This window comes from Thunnus thynnus, chromosome 16 (assembly GCF_963924715.1).
Source record: "Thunnus thynnus chromosome 16, fThuThy2.1, whole genome shotgun sequence".
Taxonomy (NCBI): Eukaryota; Metazoa; Chordata; class Actinopteri; order Scombriformes; family Scombridae; genus Thunnus; species Thunnus thynnus.
Window position 1 is genome coordinate 24,011,415 of NC_089532.1, and position 12,107 is coordinate 24,023,521.

A 12,107-nucleotide genomic window follows, 5' to 3' on the forward strand; every position below is an offset into this window, starting at 1 on the left:
GATGAAAAGTCAGGGTTTCCCCAAAGTCATTAAGATTCATCATCTGGGAGCAATGAGTGTCTTCAAAAATTTCATGACTGTCCATCCAATAGCTGTTGAGATATTTTAGTCTAGCCAGAGATGGTGGACTGAGCAACAGACTGATGTTGCCATCATGGAGCCAGGCCACTAGCATGGCTAAAAAGCATGGTTTGGGTTTGTATTTTAGTGTCATATTAAGAGTAAAAGTCTGAAACCTGATTGCCCAAAGTTGCAGTCTAAAGACTGTCTTTGCCAAGGCAAACTTATCCTATAGTTGAGCAGTTCTTGACATAATATGGATTACTACACTAATGGAATAGGGCTATTTGCTGTGTACCAACACTACCTTGGCACAACATAACTGATGGTCTCAAACACGTTAAGAAGGTAAGAAATTCCACCAGTCAACTTTTGATAAAGCACACTTGTTAATTGAAAATCATTCCAGGTGACTAGCTGGTTAAGATAATATCAACAGTGTGCAAAGCTGTCATCAAGACAAACTTTGGCTCCTTTGAGGAATCTAAAATGTGAAACATATTTTGGTTTGTTTAACACTTTTTTGTTTTAATTCCGTATGTTATTTTATAGTTTTGATGTCTTCACTATTGTCCCACAGTGTAGAAAATAGTTAAAACTAAGAAAAAACATTGAATGAGTAGGTGTGTTCAAACTTTTAACTGGTACTGTATATTTAACAATTACTTGCACACAGGCACGTCTGTCTCATGATGCCTGCTTGCACCAACCTTCTTTATGTAAATTCAAAGCCTTAAAGAGATGTTCTGATGTGGCAGAAGCAGATGCTCGTCTCTGGACCTACACAGGATCCTCTTTGTTAGCAGTGTACCCTCCATCCTCTTTTTTTTTTTTCTCATCCTGTCTCCTGTGCTCTGTCCTTCAGGTGTGGCCTGGATGTGACAGACAGCTGCCAGCGGTGGCCTGGTTTCACACCTTGGCTGTCCCCCCCTCCGCAGACAGCAGCCTGGGAAACCACAGGCCACCAGGCTGGCGCCAGCCTGTACGGCTTAGAGCAGGGCAGCCGGCCCAATCAATACCTCTGCATTTCCTGTCCATTTGCTCAGGTCTCTTCATTAATAATTACTGCTTGGCGGAGCTTCAATGCGCTCGCTGGCTGGGCCAAGGGGAGAGGCTGTGTGACCTTTCCCCACCCCTGGGTTGACTTGGATCACATACACAGGCATGGGGACAGACATAATAAGGCAACATAAATGACATTACTCCTGATACATGCCGTCTCCCTCTCTGTGGAGAGAATATCACGCCAAACTCCATTTAAAAAACATTTTATTACAGCTGTGCTTATCAGCAGAGGTACAAACGTGGTAGAACATGACTTTGAGACATTTTTTACAACTGGTTTGGAGCTGCTCTTCAATTTAGCGTACACACACTACATCCAGCGGTGAGTGCACAGTAACAAGCAGGGTGAACTGATTCTAAAAAAAATGAAATTTTGTTAGAATAAATGTTGCTCGGTGCATCATTTGCCGTTCATGGCACATTTTCAAGATGACAATAACAGTTCCTCAAAACATCTTAAATTACGTTCTGCCTGGTATGTGCCTCTGCTGATAAGCAAGGTAACAATAAATTGCCAGGTTTTAAAATGCAGCTTGGTGTGATATTTTCCCTATGCAGGAGGGGAAGGGTATGTATCAGAGCCAACACAATGCATGACATGATGCTAAAGTAATGTGTTTTTATTTTTTTTTATTTAATGATGACCATTTATGGATACTGCCATTGCATTTCTAATGCACACTGTTATCCAGAACAGAGCAGAACAGTTTCTCCAGACGTGACCCAGCACCTGGCTCAAAAGAAGTTCATTTGTCTCTTCAAGTGTCAGCTGTTCACTGGGTCTCGTCCTGTTGCCTCTGTACATAGACACTCCAGGCTTTAGAAGCAAGAGTGTGTGTGTGTGTGTGTGTGTGTGTGTGTGTGTGTGTGTGTGCGTGCACATGTGTGAGTCCAGGTCAAAATTTGGTGATGGCAGAGGCGATGTTCTCCAAGGCGGATCGAGCCTCAGAGGAGGGGAAAGCCTGGATGGCCTCCAGAGCCTTGTTGCCATGGTAACAGCAGAGGTCCACCGCTGAGCTCACGCCTTTCTCCGACTTAACTGCTGCCAAAAGCTGTTGAGGGATGAAAACACACATTAGTTTGTCACGTTTGTGTCACTCCTGTTACTATCCAGCTGTCAACACAACAAACTGTTATGAGCCAGAGAAAGTTAGCTTACTCTTAAAGTAAAGGCTTGTACAGGAGCAAAACCTTTCTTTAATGACAGAAAACTCATTGTATAAGAGTCTTTCTACATTTGCATGCTGCCCCTGGTACCACTGGAGGCATCTTACCACATTTAACTACAAGGGAAACATTTCAGACTCATTAGTGTGAGTTATATTTTAAAAAGTTGGCAGGTCCTCTTTGACCATGAGCAGGAAAATACCCTGAATTTTCTCTGCAGGTTCTGCTTATATATCTCACAGCCCTCCTGTCTCTTTACTTGACTAATTATTGCACCAGATCACAGGACTGGCTGCTGTTACAGTCTGAACTTCAGTCCAGGTTATAAACTGAACAAACTGCAGAACACTGACAATAAAATGTCTGCCCCTCGCCCTAAAAATGTACATGATTTTGTATATTACTCCTTACTATATGTTCTTTATGTTTTGACTTGTTTCAGCTCCAGTTTGATTTTCGTTTTTATGTCTCTTTTAAAAGAAAATTTAAGCTCGATGAGACTACTTAAATATTTGAAGAACTGAAGGCCAGGTACTCACACACACACAAACAGCACATGAGGATGTGGCAAAACATCAAGTTAAATCAACCCCCAACCAACAGCTTAAGTATACAGACAGAGTGAATTTGGGCGTCTCTTTGTGCCTTACTGCTGGTGTGTTGGGACATCTTTTTGCTGAGGGCATTTTACCTCATGAATTCTGGAGGTGGAAAGCCCTGAAGGCCTTCCTTCTTAAAAAAAAAAAAAAAACAACAAAAAAAAAAAAAGAAAAAAGAAAAAAAACTGCAGGTATCGAACTCGGCTTCACCCTGGCTACTTATTTAATTTAGAAAAGGTTCTTTTTCAATTCAGTTTTATTTATATAGCGCCAAATCACAATAGAAGTTATCTCAGGGATAGAGCAGGTCTAGACTGTACTCTCTTTTCACTCTCATTTCACACCATCTTATCTGCTAAACCTTGTTTTGTTCTACAGTAACTTAATGTTCCCTTCATTGTTTGCATTTTAGGGAACCTCATAACTTCTACTTGCAAATCCGCCCCCACCTGCTCCTTCTTTCATCTCATCCTGTGCATTCTGCTCTCATTAATACCCATAAGGCATTGCTTATAAGGACAATTTAATAAGTGTGATACACTTTTATCTTTATATTATTTATTCTCTATTAATGGGATTATGCTCATTCCTGGGCTTGTATGTGACTCAGTGTATGTCAATGCATCTTTTTCTGTCTCTATTTGTTATGTTAAACTTTATTTCAAACAAAAAAAAACATCACAAAAATATACATATTTCCCTTTTTCGGTTGAACACATTTTTTGCTGACTCAAAGACACAGAAAATGTTTACCACAAGAAATTAGTATTAGAAATTAGAAATTAGAAGTATTTATATCTTCAAATTATAGCCACAATGATCATTTTTTTAAAAATTTGTCGGTTTAGCTGTTTGTAAAATGAGAAAACATGAGTTTATGTAAGTAATCTGTAGTTAATGGGATGAAAGCGCATGCTAAATCACGTGGACAATTTGTAGATGCCAGGGATATACACAGAGTTCCTCTAATTATTTCTCTATTAGTTTCCATTTTTGTAATCTTTGAGCTGTATCAAAGCAAAATTTCATGTTTATGGGCCCAAGGTCTTTCTTTTTAGTCCCCAAAATTTCATCCCTCCCTCAATTCTGCTCTCAGCTTTCCTCCTCGTGTCCCGTCATCTCTCCTTCCCTTCAAACTTCTCCCCACGTCCCCTTTTCGGCAGGTCTGCTGAAGGAGATTCTCTCACAATGCCACTGTCTCAGAGCCTCAGTGTCTCCTCCACAAATAGGCCTCGGTAACTAATCCTCCCTGCTCTGGTTTCAGACGGGACCAGATAACCCCCCCTCAACACCATCAGACCCCTCCTCTGTAGCTTCAGACTCTTCTTGCACCCCTATCGGTCCCGTTCTTCCTTCACACATTGACTTTGGAAAGCTCATTTCTCAACTTTGATACAGGTTACAGTGAAAAGACATCCTGTTTCTCTTTGATGGCCCTGTCACATACAGAGCCAATGAAAAGACAGGTGAATACAATAGGATACAACTATGAAAAATATGGTCATCTTACAAATTTGTTCCAGATTTTTTTGTCTGATACACAACATAAAAGCCGCACAGTTACTACTTTCATTACGAGTATAATGTTTGTTTAACTTGTTTCACATTCTGTATACTTCAATAAATAAACTGGGCTTACCTTTGAGTAATTGAGTTGGTTTCTCAGTGTTCTTGCCTTATGAAGAAGACAGAAAAGAGAATCAGTATAATTATCCAGATTTCCAAGTTCCCTTTAACATCATTAAACAACTTTTTATTGACTTTTAGGTGCTATTTTATCAAACAACTTAAGATCAGCACATTTTATAATGGGGAGAGGTGCAAGTCATGATAAAATAAAAAAACCTACTTCAATTAGTTTCAAAGCCATCCATTCATTCACTCCAAACCTTGTTAACCTTACTCAATTTTCTTAAATGAACATTTTGAAGCCCTTCTGCCTTAAGGGAACAGTTTAACACTTTGGAAAATATGCTTATTCAATATCTGGCGGAGAGTTAGATGAATGGCTGCATTTATAAAGTGCTTTTATCCAAAGCACTTTACAATGTTTCTGCTGCTCACTCATCCATTCACACACACACTCACACACGGAATAGCACACTGAAGTTACGCCACGCAGTGTGCTGGAGCAAATATCAGGAGCAATTTGGGGTTCAGTATCTTACCCAAGGACACTTTGACATGTGGACAGATGGAATTGGGGATCGAACCACCAACCTTCTGATTAGTGGATGACCTGCTCTACCTCCTGAACCACAGCCGCCATAAAATGAAGAGACGATTGCTACCCCTTGAGAACAGTATCGATCTTCTCATCAAACTCTCAGCAACAAAGTGAACAGGTGTATTTTCCAAAATGTAAAACTATTCCTTTAAATATGGAAGCTAACCTTAGGCGCAACATCTTCGTGGTGGTCATTCAACTATCTGCTCATGGTTGATCACAAAAAAAAGCCTGTCATCCTCAAGCAAATTAGTGACTAAAGTTTAAAACTTTGTGAGTGAATGACTTGATCCAGACCAGAAGTACTTACAGTGTGTTAATTTGTTATACTTAAACAATGAGAAGACAGTTGTAAGCTAAGACTTCTGCTGATTTTATGCATGTAGCGTAGCAAGGATTACCAGTGACTTTCAGACTTTGTTCCAAAAAAAGTAAAGAAATCTAGTTGCTGCAGTGGTGCCACAGACCACCCTCACTGTACCTGCTGCAGTTGCTGATGCCATTTCTCCTGGCCGATGATCTGACGGTGGAAAACCACGGGGGCGGCGCTAAAACTGAACGACACCGGCTCTCCCATGCTGCTCTTCACAAACGGCTGCAGGTCGGAGTTCAGCTGCAAAGGGGAAAGCATGTTTCTCAGTCAGGCTGAGATCCACATGTGTATCTTCAAGGCACCAATTAAACAAACCAAGTGGTGAGAACGTGAACTGAGTGAGCCTGCATTGTGCCTACCTACACTCTGAGTGACCTTGTTAATGAGGAGCATGATGAACAGCCTAGTGAAACACACAGCTAGGATGGTTCTCCTTCAAAGACCTCATTCCTGTTTCATCCCATGCTGAGATTCCCTGCGGCCACTGAGGCCTGCAGACAGGCAGCTACAGGGCACCACAGCAGGAGAGGATTCACTAATACAGTACTGCGAGTGGGATCATTATGAATGACTTTTAGACTAGCACCAGGGCTGCCAATGTTTGACTTCAGCTTGAAATGAGATTTGTTCCCATGGTGGTGGGGGTATTTTAGTACTACTTATTTTTGTTTATAATAAAATGTGAATTATTTGTGGTAAATTGATCCACTTGACCTCTTTCTGGCCTTGTTTAGTGCTGCAATGCTGCAATGACCTTGCTCTACTTAGACCTGCTCTACAACTTTACATTGACAGATCCTGAGTAACACCTGACAAATTCATAAAATTAGATAAATGATCATTGCATACATGTCAAGTTAAAGTGACTGAAATCTGTGAGATGAGTGACTGAAATCTGTGAGCCACCCCCACTGCCCACATAAACATATGAACAAAGACAACACATGCAAACATGGGCACCTAGATATGTTTTAAAATGGGGGAGCAAACTTTTAAAGAAATATAATGGTGGGAGTTCTGGGGGTTTCCTGCATTTCTACACCACCTAACATCTTGTATTAAGTCAAGAAACAGCCACCTGCACTAGTCTAGATTAGTTAGATTGAGGGTGTTAAAAACCTATTATTGGAATCTCAAGAAAGTTTCAGAGCGACAGAGGCACAGAGCATCCCCGTAACCATAGTAACTCACTCTCACTCCTGCCAGCGTGCACACGGCGTGAGAGGAGAAGGAGAGCCGCTGACTGAGATTTCTGTGAGCAGCATGCATGGGAATACATTACAATATAATAGATTTGTGTATATTTCTCACTTTTCCCCCTGATGGTCTGAGTAACTCTCTGCTGCGCTGTGCTGCTCTGTATTGTCTGTCCGTGCGCTCAGTGTCCTCTTACGTTATCAGTTATGAATTTGTTTTTCATTGCATGAGGAAATCGGAAGTGTGGCGTGAGAGCGTGTGAAAAATGTCAATTGCGGGTCAACGTGTGAGAGTTGAGAGCCCTGACTAGCACTGATGAGATTCATTTGAAAATAAATGTCTGAAGTTTGAAAAATGTTTGAACACCTGCATTATCTGCTGCATTATCATTACAGATCAATGACATTTCAGCTTGGTGCAAATTAACCTTCCTTCTTATCTCACTCTGATGTGAGAATACTATGGTGCATAATTAAAATCAAAATTTAATGGTATGGTAGTATCCAAAAACATGATAATATTGAAAAAAAGCTCTCACAAATGGTTCTTACCTGTAAACACATTTCATCTGCATTTTTTGGTAGGAATATACTTTATCACATGTCCCCTTTCAACCTACTTTTTTGTATCAAATCAGCTACGGTTTGACGCATTGGATCAAAAGATATACTAAAGTTGTTAAGTTTAAGCTAAAATAAGACCAATTATCCACGTATACACACTACTGATTCGTGTAAATCAGTGTGACAGGCAGCTAATCAGCAGCTTTTTGTGGTGTAGAGTCATTCATTCCCTTTGATATAACTTGATCACAGCCAGAGAAAGAAAGTACAGTGGTCAAGTTTCAGTACAAACAAATACCAAAGACCTTATTAAAGCCCCTGAAAATAGTGTCAGATCAAAAAGTCAGTTGGGGAAAAACATATTCATTTTAAAAAAGTGGGAGTGTTTGGTTAGATTTGATTGCCAGTGCTGGCAACATAAACAATCCCACAACTGCCACGACATTTTGATTCAAATGTTGCTCAACTTTGATTGGTTTACAGAAATATGTGACATCACATTTTTCCAATGGAGCACTGCCCACATCAAACCAGTGAGAAAAGAAAGGACAAAACACAAAAACAGAAATCTCTCATGTGCTGTTCTACCTCAGTCAGAAAATTGTGTGTCCATGTAAGACTCATTTCTCATTGTAAGAGGCCGATTGAGAAAATATGTTTTCAGGACCTTTAAACTAAACCATTCTACTGTGATTATTTCAAAAAGTAGCCCACTGGTGTGCCAGTTGACCCTTATTGATTTACCCTCCTCAGACCAACTTCACTAGTATTTGGTGCTTGGTGGGTGGGGCATTCAGACTTACCTTGTGGCCCAGAGAGAGGTGTTTGCCGTACTTGTAGGCCAGTCTTTGGGACTCCTTGTCATGTTTGGCGAGCTCCATCGCAGCTTGACAGCTCTTGGCCAGCAGTGCCCCGTGGGACAGGAACGTCTGCTCCTCCCACGTCGCCATGTCGACGCCATTGGTGAGAATATTCTCCTGAGGAGCAAATAGAGGCAGAGACATCACAGGCCTGAGCTCTCACTGCTTATACTGTATAACTTCAAAGTTCCCATGAAGCACCTCAGAACTCAATCAAAACAACCCCTCCTGCTCTGTGAATTTATTTCAGTGTGTAATTGGTTGTGCACGAGGGAGTAACAGAGCATTAACACAGCTTTTCCCACAAGCTCTTCAGTTATTTAGAGCAAAAGGAAGTTGGGAGAGGGACACAGGCAGAGCAGGAAAGATACTCTTGTGACTCAATAAACACTTACCCTTATACATAAAATACTATTTCTAAGATCTATGATTAGGTATTCTGTCTTAAATTGGGTTGATACAGCAGTTGGCTGGCAAATATACAATAAAGTTAAATAGACCATCTTTGGACATATTTCGGAATATTTGAAATTGGGTGTGCTAAAATGTAAAAGTTCTGTTTCTTATTTCGACTTTGAAGGGCATTTTATTTACTTTGCAGCTCAAATAAGGAGGACTGGTAGGGAAGTGACCTCTTTTCTTTTTATTCTTTTCTGATACTGCTATATATTGGCCTACATTATTTTTGATCAATGCTGAAGACTGTTTGGACTACAAAATAAGTGCTATAGGATGACACTGGACTACTAGGATGGTGTGTTTCACTTCTAGTGAGGGGCACTCTGGGAGGAGACTTTCCCTTCCCTGCCTGCCAATGGGGACTTAGGGTGGCAAGGAATCACCCTTACTTGGAAGTCAACTGTTTTTTCTTTATTTAGCACACGTTGGCCAGACGTTCAGGCATGTGCAGTTATCTGGAGGTTTATAAATGCAATTCAGGATTGGGTCATTTAAATGCGACATAACAATATAAAATTGGTGTCACTTAATGTAAATGGGATGAATAATCCAGCTAAAAGGAGCAAGGTCCTAACCTGACAAAGAAGTCGTCCTTGGAAACTGTTTAGAAAAGGGCAGGCACTTTCAAACAATACCTGGCAGGTGATTGGATGAACCATCTGTCTATCACCGTCTTGTCTTGGAGGCAGCTGGATTCACAAGATCACACGAGAATCCTCACAGGACACTGATTGGTTTGAACCACCAGTGGTTCAGACACAAGCACATTACTTGAAGCCTGACAAGATGGATTCTTGCATGATCTCGTGATGCCATGATCTTGCGAATCTAGCTGCCTTGCAAGGTAAGCAAGGGCCTGGCTAAATTGAAAAAAGAAAAGGCTCAAGTGCTATTTTTACAAGAAACCCACCTGCCTCAAAAAGAACATGAGAAACCTCCTTGGTTTTAGAAATGCATTTTATAGTTCCTACAAACCTAGCCAGAAGAGGGGAGTGGCTATCCTTATCACAAGTGCAAAAAAACAATTAAGTATTTTGGTGTAACTATAAACAACATGCTTTCCAACGTGTTTGAAACCAAATCAGGGTGCGATTTGCTGGGGCGGATGGTGGGGATTTCCCCGCCTCTGGTCTATATATTCCTGCCTCTGCTGAGTTATTTTTATCCTCAGTGGGGACAAAAATGTATCCCCCTCTTAGTGATTTATGCTGCTTCACCCATAGACCACGAAAGATATCTATAATAAAAATAGGCTATTTAAAAAAAATCTAAGTAAAGCGCTGCAACGTGAGAACAGTCATTGGTGCGAACAACATTAAAATAAGAAATTGACTTTCACTGTCAGCACTTGTGTGCCAATAGAGATGACACTGCGTCTGGGCTACGTGATGACGCAGTAAATGTAGCAGGGGTTGCCTCCTTCCCTGCTCAAAGATCTGATGTGGGTAAAAGAGGGGCAACACATCAGATGACCCCTTCACAGGAAAGCAGAAGAAGACAGAAGTCTGTCATCAAAGCAGACTGCGAGTCTAACAAGTAGGCATGTACTGTAGCCTATTTATTTTTATGATGACAGCATGTTGATCTATTGCATGTTGTTATTATTTTCTATTCAATATTGAAGAAGCTGAATTAAGTGTATTGGCACGTCTGGCCGAGGGAAACTGTCCACAGTACTAAAAGGAGCGTTGGGGGATTTAATTCTGGTATGTTTAATTAGCATTTAACCTTTTGATTTGTTATATATGATCACATCTCCTATGTGTCCGCATGAGGAAAGGACAAGGCAAAATATTGTGCTACTTGATGAATTAAATTTTTAAAAAATGGATTAAAATATTCCTGCAAATGCAGTGGTCAAGTTCAAATTTCATAATTGTTTTATTAAAGTTATTGTAACATCTGCAAGAAATAGCCTAATAGGCATCATTGTCTATATAGGCCCACTAAAACATTTCAACCCCCATCTCCCCTCCCAGCACCCCCTCTGATTTTATCATAAATCACACCCTGAAGCCAACTATAACAAAATTGAGAACATCCAAATAGATGTTGAAAGGTGGTCTACCCTCCATTTAGACTTCAGTGTCAGAATACAAACGGTTAAAATGAAGCTACTATATTTATTCAAATCTCTCCCAATTAATGTTTCCCAAAACAAATTCATAGTCTGGGACAAGATGATCTCTAGATTAATTTGGAATTGCAAAAAGCCAAGGATGAAAAGAAGGGGGGAATGGTTTAACCAAATACAAGGTTATAAGACCCAGATCCTGGTGGGAAATAAATATTTGATAGGGGCTCTGAGACATGTTATGGATCCAATAGCAGCATTTACGCTAGAAATATGGACTGTGATGGTAGAAAAATACAAATTAAAGAGAGTGGTTCGCACACTGAGGTGGTTTGCATATGACTCAAAGTTTAAGCCAGGGGTGTATGATCCAATATTCAAAGAATGAGCATGAAAAGGCATAACAGCAATGTGTACAGTTTCAGAAAATAGTGAATTTATGAGCTTCCGAGATTTAAAGGCAAAGTACGGTCTTGAAAACAAAGACTTTTTTAGATACTTGCAGTTAAAGGTGCAATGTGTAGAATTTAGTGGCATCTTGCAGAACAGACTTGGCAGAAATGGAATATAATATTCATAAGTATGTTTTAATTAATGAGAATCGTGTTTTTGTTACCTTAGAATGAGCCCTTTATATCTACATAGGGAGCGGGTCCTCTTCCATGGAGCCCACCATGTTGCACCGCCATGTTTCTACAGTAGTCCAGAATGGACAAATCAAACACTGGCTCTGTCATGTCTTTCGCAAGTTTTGTGGCCATCGTAGGTTCTCCTATACTCTTGGGGGGGAGGGGGAGGAGTATTCAGTTGGTTGCAATATGCAACCTCGCCACTAGATGCCACTAAATCCTACACACTGGTCCTTTAAGAGACTACTTTACAAAAGAGATTAGGTTGGAACCAGATGAAACTTCAAATAATGTGACTGAGGTGATTGTGGATGCATACAAACAGAAGGGGCCTCGGGTCATCTCTGCTTTCTACCAAGCTTTGGGGTGATTGTGGATGCATACAAACAGAAGGGGCCTCGGGTCATCTCTGCTTTCTATCAAGCTTTGGGAAGAAGCAGGGGAGGAATCAATGCTCTACATAAAAGCAAAATGGGGAGCAGAGTTAAACATTCAAATAACAGAGGAAGAATGGTATCAAATGTGTGAGACACAATATACATCCACAAACTCACTACTATGGAGGGTAACTCGTTTTTTCAGAATAAAAAGGTAGGCAACTTGCTGCACAACAACACTGTTAGAGGCTGTGTGGAAGCACGGAGGCTGACCACTCACATATTTTCTGGAATTGTACAAAGATAAGGCTGTAATGGGAAAATGTTAATGCAGTTGTTAAAAATATTTTGGGATATGTAATCCCAAATACCTGTCCTGTGATATACAGTGTCTTGGGAGGATGAAGATGTTGTGATGAGAGAAGAAAGAAGTTTTACTTGCAGGAAGTAAGAAAGC

The 12,107-nt window shown here is 40.5% G+C and overlaps 1 protein-coding gene across 1 annotated transcript in view; it reads right to left on the reverse strand.

Annotated features, from left to right (window-relative positions):
- Positions 1-1,735: 1,735 nt before the first annotated feature.
- Positions 1,736-12,107, reverse strand: part of pdss2 (prenyl (decaprenyl) diphosphate synthase, subunit 2) — a 33,042-nt gene continuing 22,670 nt past the window's right edge. The window contains exons 5-8 of the mRNA XM_067613908.1: positions 8,055-8,228; positions 5,600-5,731; positions 4,531-4,566; positions 1,736-2,177 (exon numbers count right to left, since the gene is read on the reverse strand). Coding sequence (XP_067470009.1) covers positions 2,022-2,177; positions 4,531-4,566; positions 5,600-5,731; positions 8,055-8,228 — 498 coding nt within the window. The 3' untranslated portion in view covers positions 1,736-2,021. The remainder of the gene's footprint in view (positions 2,178-4,530; positions 4,567-5,599; positions 5,732-8,054; positions 8,229-12,107) is intronic.